Genomic DNA, 25,002 nt, shown 5'->3' with positions numbered 1-25,002 from the left:
GGACTAGGGACAGGGTCACTGGCAAGGCTTGGAAGCTAAGCGAGAGCCAGGCCTGGTTAGTACCTGGAGGGGTGACCATCAGGGAAGACCAGGTGCAGAAGGCCCCGAGGAGGGGCGGTTGGTGAGAAGGTCACGGAAGGAGCCCCGGGAGGGGTGGCTGGTGAGCAGGCCCGGGCGTTGGGCTGAAGATAGGAGGAATGGTGGAAATGGAATGGCGGCGCGCACAGACGCAGTGGCTTTGCTTCTCCCAGGACGGTGCTATTTACGTTAATGTTAATGTTATTTGTACTGGACTCATGGGAGCTTGCAAGATCACATTTCGTTGTTCATGTAATTGTATAATGACAATAAAGTTGTACAGGTAGACTATCCTTTATCCGAAAACCTCGGGACCAGCTGAGTTTCGGATAAAGGAGAATTTCGGATTTCGGAAGGTGGGTCGGCGGGGGTCCGCGTGGGGGTCGGCGGGGGGTCGTGTGCACGACTTACGCTGACGCTCAGCGTAAGTCAGTCAGGGTCGGCGGTTGTCGGGGCCGGCGGGGGGGTCGGCGGTTGTCAGGGCCGGCGGTTGTCGGGGTCCGCGGGGGGGTCGGCGGTTGTCGGGGCTGGCGGGGTCGGCGGTTGTCGGGGCCGGCGGGGTCGGCGGGGGGTCGTGCGCACGACTTACCCTTTATCCGAACTTCCGAAACCGGAACCCTCTAAAACCGAAGGTTTTTTCTTTCGTACGCACGACTTACGCTGAACGAAAAAACCTTCGGTTTTTAGAGGGTTTCGGTTTTCGGAAGTCCGGATAAAGGGTAGTCTACCTGTATTATTATTATTTTCCAACACGGGCGGACCTGTAAAATTACCTAGATTGCATCATTCTAAATATGAGAAATTTGTGGACTTCTTTGTATCCAAAATCTAAGCCATCCGCAGTTGTTCCTGTGCTGCTTCCTGCCCTCCTTACTCCGATCCTTTGCTTCTCCCCTCATCCAAACCATTCCCTGAGTCCACCCTTAATCCCATACTTTTTCCCTCCCTTACCCTCATCAAACTCATCCTGATCATGAAACCCGACACCCATTTCCTTGACCATTCTGTCGCCTTACTACCCAAATTTATCTTCTCAGCCTTCTGCTTTCTGACATCATCAGCCTATCTCCATACTCGGAAATGTTTCCTACCTCCTTCAAAACAGCCCTCACTTCAAAAAACCTACTTTACAACCCTTCACACTCCCTTGTTGTCATTCTATCTCAAATCTTTCTTCCTCACAACAATCTCTCTCCTTACTATCTAAAAGTGGCTCAATACAGATCATCTAATGATTCCGTTTTTTTAAGCAGCAAATCACCTCTTTGTTGTGTTAATTATGTTGCTTAATTAAAATCATTAAATAATACCATTTTTTTTTTTTTTTAAGTACTCATTTATTTGAGGAGTGGACCGTATTCCCTGTTGAGACCTTGCAATCTGGTTTCTGTACTGCGATTTAATTGAGGTTGGGAGTGATGTACTTTCTCCCTTTCATCAACATGCCATATTCCATTGGCTTTGTCTTGTATCGGTTTAATATTGTTAGATCTGCACCACATTGGTCTACTGAACTGCCAATGACATTAGGTTGATATACAGCTATTGCTATCATTCAAGGAAATACAATTTATTGCTTTTTTAGTATAAGATGAAATAACCGATATTCAAAACTTCCATGGCATGGACAGTCTTGAAGCACTGTACATCAGCATTGATACCAGAGAAATCGGCACCCGTGCTTGTGCATGTTCTGAATTCTAAGCTCCTTTAAGAATAAGAGTCTTTATTTTTACTAACAAATATGGAAAATGGTTGTGTGATAGCCACTTGTACCAGTGCAGATGTATTATTGTATAGCCTGTGCAAAATTCACATCGTGCTGCTTTTTCAACAGAAACGGCTATAATTTAAACTCTTGCTGTACTATATTTGCGGTACAAATATGATAGTTACTCAAGTGATCCTAACAAGATATGAAATTGTTAGAAGCATTCACCTGTAGTCCTGCTGGGATGTCATAGACAATGCGAATAGTTTTGGATTCGGTGTATCCAGGCAGTGAGTGTGGGATCACGTGATATTCCATCTTCCCAGGTGGCTGTGTTCCAGTTTTCTCACCATAGATGGCCTTGCAAGTGGGGCACTGCAGGCTACCGTCCTGAAAAAGAGAAATCACAATACCTTCCATTCTATTTTCACTGATAATGGCAACTTGCTCAATGTTCTTGTGATTCAGTGGTTTTATATAATCTTATATACATCTTGCTCCAAAATACTGCATGATTTTGGAATATGTTTCTCTGGTACTGTATTGTGGCTAGATTGTAAAAATGACTATCTTATTACAAAATTATTTTATTTACATTTTGAACCCTCAGTTTTGCCACTTCAGTCTTTCTCCTACATGCATACTTCTTGAGGTAGGAGGTCAACAAGACATACTGCTCCACCAGAAACCTAGATGAGATCCAACTAACCTCTGTAATCAAGACAGACTGAGATTAGTAGCCCTGGAACTTCCACCTTCAGACTGTGAAACAACTGTCTGCCCCAATATACCGCTGGGCTAAATGCAGCTTGGTTATTATTTCAAATTCACTATTGAACAAACTCCGCTTTCAAGTGATGCTGTATGAAACTCAATTCCCAGGGAAATGCGCCGCAGTTTGAAGCTGCCTGGTGTACCAATGACCTTCATCAAAGTGCAGAAGGACCCGGGGCTTACACTCAGGATTCCGCTTATGGCAAGGTGCAATCTCAGTCAGACCATCATGGAAAGCCACCGCAGGGAGGAAGGGAAAACTGGAAGCAGAGTTAACCCACGTCACTATGATGCACCTCCCATTGGCTTAACAAGATTAACACCACAAGATTAACACCACAACGGTCATGCACACCTGAAGAATGTCTCACAAGCAGTGTCTGAACACACTGACTTGATGCTGAGAAATCAATTGTGGCAGTGGGGTTGTCTCTCATGTCATGACTAACTAAGAAGACTCAACAGGTAGCAGAAAGTGACAAGTTCGCAACATAGAAACATAGAAGATAGGAGCAGGAGTAGGCCATTCGGCCCTTCGAGCCTGCTCTGCCATTCAATGAGATCATGGAGTGGTTAATGCATGTTTAAACGGTCCAAATACTTTAAAAATGTTAGAATTAAACATGATTGAAATAAAATTACAATGCTTGTGAAGACTTTTACAATCACACAGTAGTATTTTCAATAAGATATCTCAAGTCTACCATTTAACCACTTCACTATTTCACCTCCAACACATTGTAATCCTGTGATTGTGCAAAGGTTTATCTCAGCACTGTCAGATTTATGATGATTGATATGACTGCGCAATAAAAGTACAGTTTTGGTAGGGATATCTGAACCAAACTGATTTCTGGGATAGTAACAAATATTCACCCTGCCTCCCATGTACAGTGTAAACCTCTCCGCCTCTCTACTTCTCTCTCCTCCTTTAAAAGCGACCTCTTTCTCTGTCCTAATATCTCATGTGGCTCGGTGTCAAATTTTGTTTGATAACGCTCCTGTGAAGCACCTTGGGACACGCGCAATATAAATGCAAGTTGTTGTTGTTGTTGATTATTCTTTTTGAGTAAAAGAAATGAGAAAAATAATTTTCATTTATATAGCATCTTTCACGGCTTCAGGACGTTCCGAAGTGCTTCACAGCCAATGAAGTACTTTTAAAAAATGTATTCAGTTATAATGATGAAGGCAAATGCACACAAGGTCCCACAAACACCAATGAGATAGTGACCTTCCTGCCTTTTCATACAAAGGAGAATGTATGGATTGGAGAAAGGGGTGAGGACTTGGGAAATGGTGCATAATAAGGGGAGATCAAAAGAAACAAGAAAGAGAATTGAAATACAAACAGAAAATGCTGGAAACACTCAGCAGGTTAGGCAGCATATGCGGAATAAATTAAAAATATTAGGTCAACGTTTCAGGTCTATGACCCTTCATCACTACCCAGATTCTGACAAGAGGACATCTGTACCAAAAGCAATATTCAATTCATTTTTACCATTCAGTTGGTTTTACTAACTAACAGTTTATGGGCGATTGAAAAACTAAATTAGACAAGCTCAAAAAGAGGCTCCTCAATTTCTATCAGCGACTTGGAATCAGAAGCTCAACGCAAACTGGTCAAGTGCAGAGATGACATCAGACAACTGGGAGGGCAAGAAGGGGGAGTCGAGTCAAGTCAGAGGAAACTGCCAATGATTTAGAAAAAAAGGTTATATAAAATCTGTAAGTGGACAGAACAGCGGCTGAAGAAATTTAACGCAGATTACATTTTAGGTACTGCTGTCTGAAAGAGAAGATGGGCAAATATATAGTCAATGTGTAGAAATAACGAAAAGTGAAGTTGAAAGAGATTGGTGACGTTGGTAAACTTGGCGTTTAACATGTCGAGTCATGGTGGAGAATCAATCGACAAAGCAAACAGAGCAATGAACTATCTCGCTACGTCATTTGAGTATAAGTCAGCGGATATCATGCTGAAACTGCACTGTGCTCTGTTCAGACTGCACCAAAAGTACTTGTCCACTTCTGTCCACAAGGGGAACATTCAAACCCTAGACACAGTCCAGAGAACAGAAACCTTGAAAGATCGTGACTGAGAGGAGAATTTGTTGCCTTATAGAAAATATTAAACAAGGGGTCGGCCATTTAGGACTGAGATGAGGCGAAATTTCTTCACTCAAAGGGTTGTGAATCTTTGGAATTATCTACCCCAGGGGACTGTGGATGCTCAGTCGTTGAGTATATTCAAGACAGAGATCGATAGATTTTTGAATATTAAGGGAATTAAGGGATATAGGGATAGTGCAGGAAAGTGGAGATGAGGTAGATGATCAGCCTTGATCTTATTGAATGGCGGAGCAGGCTCGAGGGGCTGAATGGCCTACTCCTGCTCCTGTTTCTTATGTTCTTATGTAACCATTTAGGTGCTGCGATGAGGAGACAGGAGTTCGGATCTTCTGACTGGGTCTGTCTAATCCGATCTGACTATTCGGCAGAGTTCCATGATTCCAGATCTCCTCTCACTCTATGTCACATGGTATCTCCCAGGGGCAGGGAATGCCAGTAATGTTAGAGAGCGCTGCCAGGATAGTGGCTTTTTAATATATTCCTCCAGCACTGGTATTAATCTCAAAAGTGCGAGTCACTGCATTTGTTTTGCTAATGGTATGGAATTCCTGTTTGAGAAAAATAATTTGCAACATAGAACATGGACATGAATTATAATAAGATTCATGTCCAAATAACAGGCCTGATATAATTTAATATTACATTAAATTTATTAACATTATCCCAATATTCGCTTCCCAAATTCTTTGCTGAAGCAGTCTATTGTAATTTATTGACATGTTTTAAGCTGCACTGAAAACATGTTTATTATTCTAAATGTGTGTGCTATCACAGAGGTGTAACGCAAGGGAAAATACAAGTAGAGATTTACAATTATTGAACAAATATTTCTGTCACCATCTAAATTGCCTCAGAAATGACTTTTTTCAGTGTTACAGGCTTCTTTCCGAACCCCCCTCCCCCCCTCAATTTTCTTTCCACTCCTCTTCTCTTGAAGGCATTGACTCCTTGTTGGCCATTGGTTCCATCATTGGTCAGATACCCTCTGGTACCACAACCAAGCGTCTGTTCTTCACTCTGAATATAGACAGTGCATCAACTGCCCGCTGGGTGGTAGTGGGGGATGATATCACAGCCAAGCCAAATCCTGTTTGTACCTAATATCAACACACATACACTTTCCAACAAGACTCACTAGATAGCGAGGATGAGTGGAAATGGCTACAATTTCTCTGTCTCCCAACACTCTTTATTTCTATTCATAATAGAGTTCCGTTTCTATAGACAGATTCATGTCTCCTACGATATGAAACTTACACCTTTATGCATGTTGTGAATGGGAGTACCGTGCTACAGAATTATCAATTACCTTCTTACTCTGATATTGTGAACTGGAGGTTACAGTGGCTCCTAATTATGCATTCCCATCCAAACCAAAATGTGTCTAACCATTTTATTCAGGCTAAACCTATGAGCTGAATTTATTCCACCCCTGGAAAGAATGCTATCCCAAGTCACTTACAATTGCACTTTGAAGCTGCCAACTGCATAGCCTTTGGCCCTCCATTCATCACCATACTCCTGCAGCTGTCAATCTATTCAACCACTCCATCATCTCTACCTTGTATTCAGTAAAATTTGAACTTTCTCCCCTCCTGGCTGTTCTCCCTGGTATAGTCCCCACCTTTGCATCGCTCAAATCCAAGATGCAGACTTCAGCGTTTCTGGCACACAACTGGTTCCGCCATCCTTCACCAGATCTGGTTGGGCCACATTAAGTGCTATTAGGCCTCACTCTCCTCTGCCAAAACTGTCCACTGCTCCAGGATTATCCTGAGAGTCAAGATAACCCCAGCTTCTTTTCTTCACTACAAACCATCTCTTTAAACCACTCTCCCCTGCTCTCTTACCTCCAAAAGCAAGTGTGAAGACCTCACGGACTTCTTTGTCACTTTGATTGAGGTCATCCATTCAGCTGCCTCTGCTACTTCTTCCTTTCCCGTTGCCCAACAAGCCAAACCTCTCCCCAGGCCCCCCTGACCTAGCCCTGACCCCACATCTTTTCTATCTCAGCATTGGTAGTGGTGGAAGTGAATCATCCTATTGACTAGTTCATAGTGTGCAGCATAGGGGGAGAAAGGGAAGATTAATAACATATTATAAAAGGAGGATTAAAAACAAAGTGCAGTTTTGTTGCATCTGATTTGGAGTTCTTCATGTGGTCATTCAATGCATAGAGGGAACATTTCAATTTGTAAGTACTGTTCTCCCTCAGCCTGACAAACAGGTACAGCCAATGGATTAGAATCACCCAACAGTCAGGTGCTGTATCAAAATATAAAGGTAATTTGTCCAAATAGTATCATACATTACCAAAATGAACGGTCATATACAGACAGTATTTTTATGGATAGGACCTAAGCATTACTATTAAAAAATATTTTTCATGTTATTACTTTTATCACAGATTTAAGTTAAAATAACTTAAGAGGCAATTCTCGATTCAGGCTTATATTGGGCGGGCGATGGACGGGACATCTGTGGGGGAGAACCCTCCTGATGATACCCCATCAGTCGCTTTCACCCTTTCAAGCACCAGCACAGAAATCAACAGCCCGCGTGGTATAGACAGTGAGTTAGAAGGGTTTGCACTGGGTGATTCACTGAGCACAAGTGAGCAGGTGCAGGTGGAAAGGACAGTCCAGGAAACAACTGAGTAGAGGTCAAGCTCATGCCTTAGCATTACTAAAGAGGGAGACTTTGACACTCAACACTTGAAAGGGATGCTTTCTGCGCACCAGTAATTGTTCAATGCTTCTGGAATGAATTAAATTGGTCTCCGAGTTGAATTGGGCCCCTAACCTGTAAATATGCATAAACTCAAAGGCCTAGAAATTGGGTTTTGGCTTAGCCAGGGCTTTAGCGCCGGAAGTTAGTGCCGGCGCTAAGTCCCCCTGCGCGCGCCAAAAATTCAGCAGGGCCGCGCCCAAACGGCTGCCGGCGCTACTGAAGGGTCTTTGCGGCGGTAAATCGGCACTAACTGCCGTTTCGCGCCGCAATTCCGGCGCTGCGGCACCCGATGCGGTGCGGCAGGCTCGGGAAGTGCAGGCCTCCTCCTTCCGTTAAGGAGGAGCTGCCTGCACCCGGCCGCGGCCCGCGCACATCTGTCTAAAAATGAGCCCGGCACCTCGGACAAGTGCCGGGCTTGCATCTGTTCCGGGGGGTGGGGGGGAGAAGTCCGGGGAGGGAGCTGCGGGCAGGCGGCCGGCGGGAAAGCGGCCGGCCGCCGCGGGGCCTTTAATGCGCCGGCGCAAACTCATGCAAGACTGTTGCCAGAGTCTTAGTTGCGGCTGCCACGGGCGAGGCGGCCGCAACTGAATTTCGGCGCTAGGGCCCGTCGGCATGGCAACCGGGACGCTGCGCACACCGATGACGTCATCGGTGCCGGCGCAGCGCTACCGGTGCAACGCCGATTTAGGGCCCCAGGGAATTTTTAAACTGGCCATAACTCTGGCGCTAGTCCCTCTAGCGCCTCAAAAGCGGCGCTAAGGCAACTGAATTTCTAGGCCAAAATGAATGGAAATCCACCCCAACCCCATGGCAAAAAACAAAAAGTTCTGTCCTTTTCAATTTTTTTTTTAGAAATGGTAAATGCGAGTGAGGTCAGTGACCTGGCATTAATATCAAGCATCACCACTGCAGGTGTAGCATTTGTTTCTGTAAGGTGAAGCTCTCACTGCTCTGCTCTGCGCTGTAACCCAACGTTCAGATGAGCAACCTCTACTGCACCAACGTGATATCTCCAATTCTCAAATTAGCTACTCGTGTGTCCTGTCTGAATGAAGCGGACAATTTGCGCCAAGTTGTCCATTGTTTTGAGCTGTTGACTGGTTTCCCATTAAGAACTGGGTTGAAACAGCCCCAACTTGTCTAACTTATGACAGTGAGAGTCGGCAAAGAGAAGAGATGCTATCCGTCAGTCAGGGGTGGATTTCCGTGCAGCTCCTGAATATGAATAGGATAATGATTTAAATCACTGCCCCACTCAATCCAAAAAGTTTCCTTCTGGTTTTAATGTAACTTGGCCTAAAGTTTAAGAAAACAAGTACTGCCTGTAATTGATATAAAAATGTCCCTTGAGCCACAATGTGGCTAATAAGCATAAGCTGTGTTTATACGGCTGCACTGCTCTGTCAGAGCTACCAACCCCTGTCGTGTGGGTCTCCTGCAGCCTCAAATAAACTGCTTTGCTGGGTCTTTCTCACAGGCATTCTCAGCAAATCCAACAAGTTTATTTTGGGATAAAAACAGAAAATGCTGGAAATACTCAGCAGGTCAGGCAGCATTTGTGGAGAGAGAAACAGAGTCAATGTTTCAGCTCGATGACCTTTCATCATCGGTCAGTTCTGATGAAAAGTCATGCTCGTCCAGTTCTGATGAAGGGTCATTGACCTCCACAGATGATGCCTGACCTGCTGAGGGTTTCCAGCATTTTCTGTTTCCAGCATCCGCGGTATTCTGCTTTAGTTTTAAGTCTGTTTGGGGGCGGGAGCCGGCTGTGTGACCCCTGCACGTTGATGACGAACACGGCAGTACAAAAGCAGCTTTGGGCACCATCTAGACTGCACACAAGAACTCAAGAGGTCAGACCTGCATTCTACCCCTCAAACATGCCAACTAGCCTACACCTCTCTGTAATGTGAATTACAAATAATCAAAGGCATGCTCACTGGTCAAATGATTGCCTGGTCTCACGTATGCACTGAAGAAGAAGCCGTCTCAATGCAACACAGCAGCAGAAAGACACCTGCATGATTTGCATTCTGCTTACGTGCTCCTCCTCATTTAGCCTTTTACCAGCACAAACCTATATTTAGGTTTCAACAAAATGCTTTTTTTTGTGTGCCTTTGAGGATATTTTGAATCTCTGGTGTGCTTTGTACAGATGCATCACAAACAGATGTGACTGAAGAAACATATTAATATTCTAAATGTATTTTAGTCAACTGCCAAGCAAAAGTGAGCTAAATTTCAGGGCGACTAAAAGCGGAGTGCTGCAGCAGGAGCTTTTACATGAATACAATGTCCCATTGGCCAGATGTATTAAGCCTGTGGCACAGCCGATGATGAATTCACGGCTGTTATCATCACTGCGGTCTACATCCCACCGCACGCTAATGCCAAACTAGCACTGAAGAACCTCTACAGGGCCATCAGCGAACAACAAATTGCGCACCCAGACGGAGCTTTTATCATCGCGGGGGACTTCAATCACATAAACCTAAAAACTGTACTACCGAAATTCCACCAGAATGTCTCCTGCCCCACAAGAGGGGAGAACACACTGGATCAAGTCTACACGAGCATTGTAGACGCCTATAAGGCCATTCCCTGCCCCCACCTTGAGAAGTCTGACCACCTCTCCCTGTTTCTAGCCCCGGCATACAAACCGCTCATCAAGAGGGAGAACATCAGTGAGAGCAGTGAAAGTATGGCCAGAGGGGGCAGTATCGGAGCTTCAGGACTGCTTCGAACGCACTGATTGGGGCATGTTTGCCCATAATGACATCAAGGAATACGCATCCACAGTGCTATTCTACATCAACAGCTGCGTCGAGGTCGTCACGACCCATAAAAATATCAGGACATACCCCAACCAGAAACCCTGGATGAACGGAGAGGTCCGCTCACTGTTGAAAGCACGCGACGCGGCGGCTTACAGTGCAGCTAGGACCAACCTAAAAAAGGGTATCAGGACTGCCAAAAGGAAACAGACACTGCGGATAGAGGATCACTTCCGCAACAACTTGGACCCCCGGCGCATGTGGCAAGGCATCCAGTCCATCACTGACTACAAGGGCAAAAACACCAGCCCCCCGGTTAGCGATGCCTCCCTTCCGGAGGAGCTTAACAACTTCGACGCTCACTTCGACAGGGACAACAGGGAGCCGGCTACCAAAGCCTTGCCACCCCCGGAAGACCAGGTGCTCACTCTGTCGACCTCCAACGTAAGGGGTGTTCTACGCGGAGTGAACACACGAAAGGCTGCTGGACCGGATAGCATCCCTGGACGGGTACTCAAGGAATGTGCTGATCAGCTGGCTGATGTCTTCACCGCCATCTTCAATCTGTCATTGGCCCAGGCAGTAGTCCCTACATGCTTCAAGACCGCTACCATTATTCCTGTGCCAAAACAAACGGCTGTGACGTGCCTGAACGACTATCGACCTGTCGCACTCACACCCATCATAATGAAGTGTTTCGAGAGACTGGTCTTAGCCCACATCAAAGCCAGTGTTCCTGCCTCTCTTGACCAACACCAGTTTGCCTATCGTGCAAACAGATCAACGGAGAATGCAATCACAACTGCTCTACACTCGGCACTGAATCACCTAGATGGTAAGGAGAACTACATCAGAATGCTGTTCATAGACTACAGCTCAGCATTCAACACTATCGTCCCCAACAAGCTGGCCACCAAACTCCAAACTCTTGGCCTGAACACTTCCCTCTGCAACTGGACCCTGGACTTCCTAACAAACAGACCCCAGTCTGTCAAATTAGGTAACCACACCTCCCCCCCCCGACCCTGAACACGGGGGCCCCACAAGGATGTGTGCTGAGCCCCCTCCTCTACTCCCTCTTCACCCACGACTGTGTGGCTGTTAATGGTTCCAACACCATCATCAAGTTTGCGGATGACACCACGGTAGTAGGCCAGATCACCAACAACGATGAGTCAGCCTACAGGGAGGAGGTCCAGCATCTCGTGAAGTGGTGCGCCGATAACAACCTGGCCCTTAACACCAAGAAAACCAAAGAAATCATTGTGGACTTCAGGAAGTCCAAAGGCGGAAGTCACACCCCCATCCACATCAATGGGGCTGTGGTGGAAAGGGTGGACAGCTTTAAGTTCCTCGGAGTCCACATCACGGAAGAACTCTCCTGGTCCCTCAACACCTCCTCTCTGGTGAAGAAGGCCCAGCAGCGCCTATATTTCCTAAGGAGGCTGAAGGGATGTAACCTGTCACCCCTGATCCTCTCTAACTTTTACCGCTGCACTATAGAGAGCATCCTGACAAACTGTATCACAGTATGGTATGGCAGCTGTAGCTACTATGACCAGAAGCCCTGCAGCGGGTAGTCAAAACTGCCCAACGCATTACCGGCACCCGGCTACCGACCATAGAGCACATATACCAGAAACGCTGTCTACGGAGGTCACGGTCCATCATCAAAGACCCTACCCACCCCAGCCACAGTCTGTTCGCCCTCCTGCCATCTGGGAGACGCTACAGATGCATTCGCACCCGTACGACCAGATTTAGGAACAGCTTCTTTCCCAGGGCTGTCATCCTACTGAACTCCACAAATAAACTCTAAAGCCTGCACATCTGCCAATGCACTTTATTATGGTTATATTTATGTTAATATACTACAAGCCAAATGTATGTTGAATGTTTAAATGTCTTAATCCAAATGTACACTCTCGGGAGCTGCAAGCCTACATTTCGTTGTACTACACTTGTGCACTAACAATGACAATAAAAGTTGATTTGATTTGATTTGATTTGATTAAAGCCAAGGCCCTGCAATGACCTTATCCTAGTATTTTGCTGAAAGTATAAGTCATTATTCCCATTAGCTTAGCATCTCAAACAAGAGGAAGCTCAGCCATCTCCGCTGACCTTCAATGGTATCACTATTGCCAAGTCCCCCACCATCAACGTCTTGGGGTCACCGACAAGAAGCCGAACTGGACCAGCCATATCAACACCGTGGACACAAGAGCTGGGCAGAGGCTGGATACTCTGCGGTGTGTGGCTCACCTCCTGACCCCTCAAAGCTTCTCCACCACCTCCAAGGCTCAAGTCAGGGATGTGATGGAATATTCGCACTTGCCTGGATGAATGGACCCACAATAACACTCAAGAGGCTTAGCACCATCCAGGACAGAGCGGTTCAGTTGATCAGTACCCATGCTACTGGGTTCAATATCTCCCTGCTCTATCATAGGTACATTGTGGTTGCAGGATGCATTGCTGTAAGGTTGCTTCAACAGGAACTCCTTCCCCTGTGACCTCTACCACTAAGAGGGACAAGAGCAGCGATGTCTTGGGAACACCATGACCTCCAATTTCCCCTCCAAGTCACGCCATCCTGATTTGAACATATATCGCCATTCCTTCACCATCGCTGAGTCAATATCCTAGAATTCCCTACTGAGCACTGATGTGGGAGCCTTATCACCATAAGAACTGAAGCAGTAAGGAGAAGGCCCACAATCTCAGGGCAACTAGGGATGAGCAATAAATGCAGCCCTGCCAGCGTCATCCATATCCCGAGAACAAATTAAAAAACTTGAAACCTGGCATTCCACTGTCTAGCTTTAGTTGCCTGAACCCCTCCATTGTTCTAGATTTGTTCTACAATACAATGAAAAGCAGAGGCTCATCAACATGCTTTGAACATTTTGAGTTCATGGTAGCGAACAAGATCTGACCTTAGAGTGAGAATCAGGAGATGAGTCAATTAATCCATGCCACTCACAGGCATCGGCTAGCAACTAGCTCAAGAGCAGCAAGTCATGGAACTGTTAGGCGATCATTTACCAAGCCTAAGAGTCAAGCAATGGAGTGCGATGTGGGAGAACCAAGCGAGGAGGGAAAATAACTGGAGACATAGGAACTGAATAAAACTCTTAAAAAAAAAACTGTGTGTATATTTTGTAGTAATCGACTATAGATTATGACTTGCTACAATTACATAGATTGCCCTGGTCACTGGTCTCCACCATGAGACCCTTTGATATCAAAAAGAAAAAGGACCCAAAAGTCACAGGAACTATTTGTTATATTACTTTAGAAAATGGCTGCATGTGAACAATTACATCAGAGGTCCTGGTGATGGTTGTGCACTGTTTGAATTTCGGTCTTGTAGTTCATGATGCCATCTGATAAGCTTATTCCCCAGTGATCATTCCCAACTATCTATTTTTCTCTAGATCATTGTCAAATTGAGCCAATTGTAGATAGCACAAATTTACTTTTACTTAGTGACCCAATTATAACTCCCACATCACACTCCATTGCTTGACTCTCAGCCAACTAGGCCAATGAGTGCCCATGAAGAACAAGCTAGATGGGTTGCCCGGCTGTTTCACATAACTACTTTCTTATGTTCACATATTTTTTATTCTACTGATTAACTGAAATTGATGCTACATTAGATAAAATTATGACTTTGCGCCATGTGATGTGCACACAAACTACCTGTTTCTCGTTTACTCTACAAATCTTCCTTGAATTCACATACCATCATACTATTTTAATCAATCTTTTTTTGGCACATTGTACCTGTTGGATATAATTTTTTTTTATCTCCGAAAGTTATAACTCAGCTCTATATAGCTTCTTTCTTGACAGAGGTTTTTGACTGAAGCAAAAAAAAAAGATAATGTTAAGTCTTACAAATTGAGAAAAAAAGCTAACAACAGAAATGCAGTCGTTACTTCCAGTGCTTCAGGATCCATGTTATCTGCTGGCAGGCTGATCTCACCTTGTTGCCATTGTTGTACATGGCCACGAGACATAGGAGGTGGTACATGTGACTGCATTTACTGAGCTTTCCAACTAGTTCCGGTTTCACTCCTTTCAGGCTCAGGACACCCTCGTAGCCTGACGAGCTGACCAGCCTTTCCATACATATGGTGCAATCCTGATAACAGAAAAATAACACAATTACAAATGAGAAAGAATCCAATTCAGTCAAACTAGTCTCCGTCCTCTTGCTTTCTGTAGAGACTTGCTATTGTAAGTAATCTGAGGCTTCCGTTAACTCACTTCACCTCTGATTCAGCAACACCTTGGGAAATCAGCTCTCACCGCACCGTACCTGAAATGGGGGATATTTTGATTAAACTATGATTAAGTTATCTACAGCAATAACTAATGTTACCGGCCATAGCTAGACCATATCTAAAGTAGGAATTATTTCAATTCAAACTGTAACTGCAATTTTCATCTGATGCCAGCTATTGTTGGACCAGGTTTCAAATGGGCAAATCTCTATGTTTATTCTATAAATAAAACACTCTTGGTCGAACCTTAAATGCCTCTAACTGGATTGTGGAACCGTGCAGATGACCACTGAGTGACGCCTCTTTGAATTTCTGCATGAAATAGTTAATTGTGTCCACAGAATGGAGAACTTGATGCCATCCAACCAGCTTCCACATGGTCCCAAATGGGAGAAGTTAAAACATTTAACTGTAAGCACCTCACTTCATTGCCCCTTCCTTTACTGAAGGTAAATACCCATTACTGAGATGTGGCTGCCAGCCCTCTCGTGTATCATCTAAGTGGTCATTCTTCATATGTGAACCTAGAGAGGGCATCACAGCTGAGCGCAATCCTGTCTTCACCCAATGCCCATGCAAACAAACGTTTAAGCAACATTAATGTAGAAAATATCCCAAGGTGTTTCATGGGGGGTGGGGGGGGGGGAGAGAGGGAGAAAGGAATAGAAAATTGTAAAGGAATGCTGCTAAGCCATGGTGGGAGGGTTACAAGAGGTGACGAGAAGCTTGGTGGCAAAAAGGTTGCTGGATGGATTTTGAGAAGGTTTTCAAAGGTAGGGAGAGAAGTGTAAAGGCAGAGAGGTTTAGGGAGGGAACTCTAGAGGTAGGGCTGTGGTGACTGAAAGATCTTCCAACAATGGTGCAAATGCACCAAAGGCTGAAGTTGGAGGATGCAATGGCATGGCAAGAATGGAGGAGGCTGCTGAGCTAGGGTGTGATGGAATTTGAAGATAAGGAGGAAGATTTTTAATTCAATGTCATTGGGAGACAAGGAGCCAATCTAGGTCAGTGGGGATGGGGATGATGGGTGAACAGGAATTAGTGTGGGACAGGATGCAGTTGTCTGTGTCAACTGAGTCAAAGCCAAGGGATGCTGAGGCCAACTGTAGCACTCCTACTGCTTCTCTGGCTGAGATTGGTTAACTCAGCACAGACCAGCAATTGAACCTGGGACCCTCTTGATCTGTATGACTCGGTGTCATACCATGTGTGCATTTAGCTATTAAATCACTGGGGGGGGGTGGGGGGAGGGGATCATTGATCACTTTTTAAAGGTGCTAATAGATTTCACAGTCACCAAAAACAGTTGTGCAGCACTTCTAAAAGCAAACTTAGCTCTTCAGTGTCTCTTCTATGGAATTAAACAAGCCTTTCAACTAATTAAAACTTCACACAGATTTATAATTTATTACAACATTTAAAATAATTTAATGAAGGCATATATTTCTATTGATAATACACTGAAAATGTTAAACTCTGGTCAGCACATGTTTGTTTATGAAACAATAGCCCTTTGCACCCCACTGCTCAACAGATAAGTCTTTCGAAGTCCGGCAGTGACTTTTGGCAATGGAGTTCTTCGTTAGTTAGTTATTACCACTTCCGGTGCAACCCACTCAAATAATTAAGATCCACGATAATGAGGCTGCCATCCACAGCAGGACACAGGTTGCCTGCACCTGTCCAGCAGGATGTTATGTTGTTCAAGGCCATAACTCCTCTGATACCATTCTTCTGCTGCATCATTGTGGATAATTGATTCCAAATTAGGTGTAAAAGAGATTACTCCATTTGTTCTGCGGCCATTAGAAGGTATGATCTTAGGGGCTTGACTAATGGCTTAGTCTAGAAATGCGGCGTGTGGTAATAAGCGAAACAGACCAAGAAAGTCCCTGGTTTGATGCCTGGGCTACGCTGAGTTAACTCTCTCAAACCAGGGCAGCAGTGGTGATTCTACAGTTGCCCCAGCTCCCCTGGGCTAAGGAGAGGGCAAAAAGTCAGCTAGGACGCCTCTCCTGGAAAAGTTAATGTATCGATGTGCCGCCTGGAGGCGATGTCCCCACAGTTAAGCACTCTGCTAGGGCTCACTGTATGGACTAAGAATGAAGGGGGACCACTTCCGCGAGGTAGCAGAGGGTTGATGGCACCCATGGAACAGTACAACTGCACCAGTCATGACATTCAGGATAGGAGGAAAGAAAATGAGAACAAGCAGCAGTTTTACACTAGGGCTCAGGCTCTGGGAGAACGGTGCTAAAGCAGAGATCTGCAACCTCCAAAGGTTGCTCTCCCCCTTTTTAGTGCGCCCAAGTGCCATCCGCACCATTGGAGGGGGACCATTCAGAAAGAGGCGCCTATTTTCTGCCTGTCTGATTTCACACCAAATGTTGGATCCTGGGCAATGTTGGAATTTACCTCATTTCTGTTGTATTGTGCTGGTGAGCAACTCCCAGTGTGAAAGTGCTGGAAAAAAAATTCAGAAATGATCTGACCTTGCGTCAAAAAAGTATTGATGAAGAGTTGTCCATAACTGCTTCTCGTTAGGATTTAGAAGAACATCAGTTTGTTTGGAAAATAATTTTATGAGCGAAACACCGAATGATCGAGACTTTGCTGGTTAAGGGGCACCAATTTAAGATAATCACAAATCCAATTAAAAGACGAATTAGAAATAAAAAATATTGTGGTAGAAGCAGAATCCACAAATTCTATTAAAAAGGGATTCAGATGGTTGCTTGAAAAAGAGGACTATTAAAGGTATGGGGAGCAAGCAGGAGTGTAGGGTTAGACTAGAAGGTCCATGTAGAGAAAAATACCGACAGACTGAATAGGCCAAAGGGCCTGTTTCTGTGCTGTATCATTCTATGATTTTATGATCTACACTTTCCTTTTGTGATAGGAAAAGGTGGAAAAATGCCAATGCTGGTTGTAGTCTCATACTTTTCTTGCTTTCCAAAGGACAATCCCAACTACTATTAGATAAATAAATTACTTTAATTTAACTATTACATATGAAAGCCAGATTGATTATCCATCTTGAAGAGACAATGCCCTGGTTTTAATTGCATCTCCCTTTGCATCTGAGTGAATTGAAATTCCTTCAAGAATCTGCCCATTGTGCAGAAATCAATAGCTGATTGAATTTAAACTTCAGTGCATTAGTAACAGATTGCTGAACAAAAAGTTTCACAGGAAAATCAATTCAAAAACTGATGCATAATATTTTTAATTTGTTAGGATTTCGGAAACTGAAGGAGGAGACAATGAGAAGTTAATCATAATGAGAAAAATATTTATTTTTGAAGTGTAGGCAACAAAGGCAAAGCTGCATTTACTGCTATCCCTAGTTGCATTGAAGGAATTAGAAGTCAATCTCAAAGTGTGGACTGGAGTCACATACAGGCTGGATTAGTTATTACAATAATCTAGCAGGTTTTTTTTTATGGTCAAATTGCCAGATCTATTGAATTCAGTTTGGCAATTTGCTCTGCTGGGATTTGAAATCAGTCCACCCGCATTGCTAATCCAGTACTATAAGTAGTTAGTGACTATGTTTATTAAAAGCATCCTTATTTAAAATATACATGGATTGTGCTTTACCTATTGCAGGAGTTCCAAGCTATTTTCTGTTACAGGTAGACTATCCTTTATCCGCACTTCTGAAAACCGAAAACCTCTAAAAACCGAAAGTTTTTTCGTGGAGCGTAAGTCATGCGCACGACATGACCCGAGTGGCGCCAAACATGACAGGAGTGGTCCGGGAGCTCTGCCTTTCCCTGTGAGCAGGGCAGAGGGTCACAGAGTTCCCTCCTGGGTAGGAGATTGCAGGCCGAGCCGGGCAGTGTGAAGGAGGTACCGGGAGAGTGAACCCAACAATACAGCGACCCGTCCGATAGCTGCAGCGGCCCGTCCGATAGTCTTTTCTTCCCCCCCCCCGCCCCGACCTGATTTGCGGGCCAGCTTAGTGTAGGAGTCAGCCGATATCCGGCTTTCCCACAACTGGCGGCGGCAGTCGAGCCCCAGACCCCCGCTAAGTCAAGGAATTCAGATACGGAGCAGGGGGAGCCGGAAACCTCGATCTAACGGCAGAAATCAGCAGCCGTTTTGTTAGGTTTTTTTCTTCCCCTAGCATTTTTTTACTTCCCCTAGCATTTTTTTAAACAGTCAGGCTGTGGAAAGAGTCTCTGTAGCTTAGCAACAGCTTCAGAGACGCTTCCAAGGCAGGGCCCGAGTGTTTACAAGCTGTTGCTAAGCAACAGTGTTTGTTGTCAAAACCTTCTGAAATCCAAAAAATTCCGAAAACCGAAACACAGCTGGTCCCAAGGTTTTCGGATAAAGGATAGTCTACCTGTAGTAGACATCAGCCGTGTTATTATTATACTGTATTAGTATAAAGAGCACATCCAGTATTCATGTTAAATCGATCGAGCAGTCCAGTGAAAGCCACAAACAGATATTTTCTTTCTAAAATCCTTGATTTCATCCCCTCCTCACCACGGTCATGTCCTGTAGGAGCTACTCGTCACATTGCAACCTCCTTGAGCCAGGACAATAGAGCATGACCTTCGTCACAACTCACTCAATGCTGCTCCTCATTGGTCAACAGGAAATGTATTTATGGCTGAATGAGTCAACCAGGTCCCTCACCCCCACCTCAGTGGTCCCAGTTCCTGTAATAATGTAGCCTCCAAAAGAGACAATGAGGGGGGAAATCCGTTGGCGCCGATACGGCCGCAACGCGCGTCCAAATCGGGAGGCCTGTGGCCGACCCGGAATTGGGGCTCGGGCCTCACAGGCTCCAGCTCGCTGTTCTGCAGGAATGAATTTCAGGCCCCCTACCTCACCAGCAGCAGCCTCAGGTTAAGTGCTGGTTGGGGGGAGCAGGGGTAAAACCTGAGCTCAGGGCAGCCCAATTTCTCAGAGGGGTCCAAAAGCAGACGTTAGGCCGCTTGCATATGCTAATGACGGGCCTAATGCCTGTTTTAGGTGGCCGCCCCGGATGCCTGAAAAACAGCCTGACCCAGTATCGGACGGGCATCTTTCAGGCATCCTTGGTGTGCAGGACATTGGTCCCTGAAATTGGCCCTCATTGGAATGTTTTTCACCTGTAAAGCGGGTGCAACAAGGTCCAATTTCTAGGCCAATGATCTTAAGTGTCAGGCAGGCCCCAGACCTGTATCTATGACCTGCTCCTTGGATGGCTGATGTTCCACTGCACTACCGATCTTCCCCGAACTGCCTTCATTTTTCTGTCCAGCGTTTCCATTTTTGAGTGTACAGCTGTTTTTGGTTAATTGATGAAATTCATAGCTGTCAGTGCCATTTTCATGACTAAGCAGTGGACTAGCGGAAGATATATTGGAGACGTGTTCAGGTGTAAGCAAAATTCTAATAATTTAAAGTGTCAATTTTAATTCTCCAGCAAATGCCTGACTGTACAGTAGTTATTATATCCATAGTTTAAGTGATTCAGTTGTACTCCTTACTGTCACATCGACAGTTTAAATGTTTTAGCTGTGGCTCCTTACTGCCATGCCCAAAATCCTACTTATGCAACTAGGCAACCAACTGTGACAAAGGATAGAAATAGAGTGAAAAGGTTAGACAGGAAATTAAGAGTGGAAAAATAATAAAATAAAGAACTGGGAAATGTGCAAATTACACGGTAATGTGCTTGAGGTTTATCACAGCAATACATGGCCTTCAGGTTCAGTAATTAAGGCACATTCCAAGAGATAAAAGCCAGCTCTGTGATGTGCTAAAAGTATTAAATGTTTTTTCCATATTAAATTCAAGTGAATTGTGACTAGCTAATGAGCTCCAACAAACGTCAGATTATTGTATACAATGAGCTCTATTGTGACATCAAATGGCAAAAATTATACTGAATACTCCACTCTCCATAAACTTTGAGTTCATCCAAAAGTCTGCTGCCCTTTTTTTAAATCAAGACTCACCCATCACCCCACTATTGGCGACTGTTCCTTCAGCCGTCTACACCCTAAGATGTGGAATTCCCTCTCTAAACTGCTCCTCCGTTAAGGCCATTCTTAAAACCTATGGGGGAGAAATTTGGTATCGCCCCATTTGGGGCGCCATTATCGGCCGTGCGCAAAGTTTAGCGCCTGGCGCTAATTATCGCTTCCGACTGCAAACTTGGCTTCTATCGCCCCTGGAAGTGATTGGAGCGCTAAATCAGGCGCTACACACCTCTCTTAAGGCACAAAGGCCGAGGAGCAAGGCATTACCTCAGAGCGCTGGTGAAGCTCATGTGATGTCAGTCAGCAATGGAACACAGACACACTGGCGCCAGCCAGTTCTTAAAGGGGAGGGTCAATCTTGCTGTCCTTCCACACCCTGCTCATTGCAGCCTTGAATCGCGGCCTGGAGAGACCTGTACATTAAATCTGCTGGAAAGAACAATGGAGAGACCCAGGGAAAGAGCTCAGAGTGCAGCCCCCACAGTGTCTTCTAAATCGATGCAAGGAAGATCAAATCAGAAAGAACCTGTAAAGTGCTGCTCAGTACCCAAAACTCCTCAACACAGCTTTGAATATCTCCTGCAGTCTCTCTCTCTCTCACTCAGAATGCGTGGTGCAAACATTTCGCTGACAAAAAACGGCAGGAAGAGGTTGCCTTTAAATAGCGCTCCCCCAGTCCCTTCTCGACTTAAAAACGCTCCCTTCAACCCGTCGTTGCTAGCGGCAGGCGGTAAGACAGGGGACGCCACTCAATATCCGGTCCGGGGCGCTACCGGGGCGTTGCACACTCGACTCACGTCACGATCTGCCGGCGCAGGAGATCATGGCGGTAGTGTTTAGCGCTGCCGCAAAATATCTAGTTAATTTAGTGAGCGGCGCAAACATTGCCGCGCACGGGCGCTAGTTGCTTTGCACCCCATTAGCACCCTCTTAAGGCGCTAACAGGAGGTGCAAACCAACTGAATTTTTCCCCCATGTCTTTGACCAAGTTTTTATTCAACGCTCCTAATGTCTCCTTCTTTGGCTTGCTGTCAAAATTTGTCTATTTATGCTCCTGTGAAGCACCGTGGGACCTTTTCCTAGGTTAAAGACGCTATTCAAATGTAAGTTGTTGTAACAAGTAGGAAATGATTTCGTAATTTGGAATTCTATATTAATAAATTTATCATGATACAACACAGTACAGTAAAATGATTTTGAGTTCTACAGCATGCTGTAAGGTTTGCATAAAATGATGACAAAAATGCTTCAAGAAGGAGCTCTGTGGATTGAAGATATGGAGTTGGCCTATTTTTCACACTGCCTCAATGAAGATGTAAATCCAAACAGTGGCCACCAATGGTTTTGAACATGAGAATTAATTAAAACGATATATTACAGTGACTACACTTCAAAAGTACTTCATTGGCTGTAAAGTTGTTTGGGATGTCCTGAGGTTGTGAGAAGCGCTATAGAAATGCAAGTCTTTCTTTCTTTTGGCAGGAACGTTAGGTAGGATGGGGAGGCTGGGATTTCATCACCAAATATAGTCTTTATTATTAGTTTGTTAGAAAGCACATTATAAAAATGCAGTCTATTCCAGTCATTTACAGAGACAGATAGGAACATGATCACAGACAAAGATAATTCAGAATCAGAGACAATGACAGTCGAGAAATTTGACACAAAGAAGTCCCAGAACAAATGATGAATCAATGAAAAGCACAGTGAGAGAAACAGACATACAAACGGAGATGTTTTGTCCTAGAAACACACACGTCCTTTTTCATTTATTATGTTAAAAATAATCTCCCAGTTCAGGCCAGATTTCTATTCATCCAGCATAAAACAGTAGCATATTTTTCATGTTGTTTGAAGGACACAATAAAATCACACTGGCATTTGGTTCAAATGTTGCAGCTGTAATGAGCATAGTTTTAGTTCCTGCCATGTAGATGGAAATAATGACAGAGAGTAGGTGAAGTGAATTGCCACAGACACCTATCACCTTCTGGTCTTTCTGTAGTGCTCTGACTGAGGGACAGTTTGATAGGTAACCCTCACCTCATCTGGCGGATTCTTGACCTTCTGCATGTATCTTCGCACCACGTCCTCTGGAGCTTTTCCTGTGAGAGAGAAAGAGATCACACATCCTTTAATTACCTGTGACACCAGAAAGGGGAAAAAAAAATCCCTCACTCCAGCATTTCAGGTGCTGTATGTAGGTCAGCCTACTTTATTAGTAGAATTCTGCAAAGGCAGCATCTCGCACACAAAAATGATGACAGAAGGTTGAGGACCCTAAACTATTTTCCACAGGGCCGACACTGCCTATTAAGCACTGCCGGAGTGCCTCTGCGCACAATAACCTTGTTTGTGGTCTGTAATGACTACAGAATCCAATAAACATGGGTTCATACTTCAAAGAGTTTGACAGCCTTTTCCATCATTGCGAATTCTCTAGCAACATTGGTTCTTTTCCCAGTTTAAGAATGCATTTTGGAAAATAAGTATTTTTTTTTCGGTCTTTATCCTGTAGTTTATGCCAATCCTCAGCCAATGCTGAAAACTCAGCACCATTACTCTACAGTCTAAATGGGACAGATGGTAATTGATAGAAGCAAGACTTCAAACGCAAAGACAGGTTTCAAGGGATAAGCAGAAATGCATCATTAATCATTGACTACGAATTGTACGTGGCATCATTTAAGAGACTATTTATTTGTTTCTGAAACAATGCTATAAAAATTAGTTTCATCTTTACCCCACTCTTTGTTGGGCCTTTCTCTCTTCTCTCATGACCTTGTAGCTAAGAGGTACAGTGCTAAGGGAGCATGGAGCTTTAAGATAATTGGCAAAAGTACCAGAGGCGACGTGAGGAAAAACATTTTTATGCAGCGAGTCATGATGTTCTGGAATGCACTGCCTGAAAGGGCGGTGGAAGCAGATTTAAGAACAACTTTCAAATGAGAATTGGATATACACTTGAAGGGGGAAAATATGCAGGACTATGGGGAAAGGGCAGGGAAGTGGGACATATTGGTCAGCTCTTTCAAAGAGCCAGCACAGACATGATGGGCCAAGTGGCCTCCTCCTGTGCTGTATCATTCTATGATTCTGTGGTGCTGGTGGGGGCAGTGTCTCTTGAATGAAACATTTAACTGAGGTCTTGTCTGTCTTTTTTGATGCAAAGAACCCATTGTCTAATTGCTCAGAGTAGGCTGAGTCTTTCAGCAACAAATACCAGGAAAATCCTCTGATTATCCATCCCCCTCTCTCTCTCCGCGCCCCCTCCTCTCGGCCCCAGTGTAAATGAGATGTGATGGTCAATGGGTTACCCAGGTTAAAGAGGTAAAATAAAGTGGGAAAATGGAAAATGGCACCCTCCACAGCTGTAGTCCCTGCACTGCAGGAAATGTACATCAGCACCACAGTGCTCCCTTCCTTATCAGCAGCCCAACGACTTACTGATGTAATTCAGTCCACACGCTGCTAACAAATTGCTTGCTGTTTAAATGCCCAATTCAAAGGCTGGAGAGGATGTGGACACTTGTGTGGGGGGGGGGGGGGTTAAATACTGACTTTGGCTAATAGTGTAAACCGTGCGATATTGGCTCGGTCTCCCAGTTAAACACCTTTAATGATTTTTTTGTCTATTAAAGCCAATGATAATGAAAATCGGGAGAGGGGCTCAATGGGTGACTGAGCCAATATCGGGCCTTTTACGCTATTGTCTAAAGTCAAATTTACCCCCCTGATTTTTCCATTTCAGTTATAATATTTGAAAGTTGTGCTCCACCTCCCCTTCAATCCCATAGATGTTAATGTTCTTGGGTCTCTACTGGAATATCAAGGCAGCATTCAAAGAGCCCGAGCAAAACTCAGAGCAATGGGGGTCAATAGAAAAACCCTCCAGTGGTTGGAGTCAAACCGAACACATGGGAAGATGGTCATGGTTGTCAGAGGTCAATCAATGCAGCCCCAGGGCATTGCTGTAAGTGTTCCTCAGGAGAGTGTCCTTGACCCAAGCATCTTTCATTGTTTCATCAATGACCTTCCCTCTGTCACAAGATCAGGAGTTGGGTTGACGATTCTACAATGTTCAGCTCCATTTGCAACACCTCCAATAAGGGAGCAGTCCATGCCAGCCTACAGCAGGACCTGGACAACATCCAGGCTGGACATATCACTTCATCATTGCTGGGTCAAAATCCTGGAATTTCCTAGCGAATACCATTGTGGGAGCATCATTTCCACAGGGACTGGAGCAGGGACTCTACCACTTAGAAGGACAAGGGCAGCAGGCACATGGGAAGTTCCCCTCCAAGTTACACATCATCCTGACTTGGAAATATATTGCCATTCCTTCATTGTCGCTGTGTCAAAGTCCTGGACCCTAACAGCACTGTGGGAGTACCTTCACCACACGGATTGCAGCGGTTCAAGAAGGCGGGTCACACCCACCTTCTCAAGGGCAATTAGGAACGGGCAATAAATGCTGGCCTTGCCAGTGACGCCCACATCCCAGAACGAATTTTTTTTTT

General features: G+C 44.8%; 1 protein-coding gene across 1 annotated transcript in view; it reads right to left on the bottom strand.

Moving 5' to 3' along the window:
* dtx1 (deltex 1, E3 ubiquitin ligase) overlaps positions 1–25,002 on the bottom strand; it is a 348,134-nt gene that overhangs the window by 8,171 nt on the left and 314,961 nt on the right. The window contains exons 5-7 of the mRNA XM_085961523.1: positions 22,523–22,584; positions 14,198–14,356; positions 2,018–2,179 (exon numbers count right to left, since the gene is read on the bottom strand). Of these exons, the coding sequence (XP_085817649.1) occupies positions 2,018–2,179; positions 14,198–14,356; positions 22,523–22,584 (383 nt within the window). The remainder of the gene's footprint in view (positions 1–2,017; positions 2,180–14,197; positions 14,357–22,522; positions 22,585–25,002) is intronic.

The sequence above is a fragment of the Somniosus microcephalus genome, chromosome 19, assembly GCF_052327205.1.
Source record: "Somniosus microcephalus isolate GS21.2 chromosome 19, FLI_Smic_1.0, whole genome shotgun sequence".
Classification (NCBI taxonomy): Eukaryota; Metazoa; Chordata; class Chondrichthyes; order Squaliformes; family Somniosidae; genus Somniosus; species Somniosus microcephalus.
Note: the sequence above shows the minus strand (reverse complement) of the source record. Positions and strands in the feature narration are given on the sequence as shown.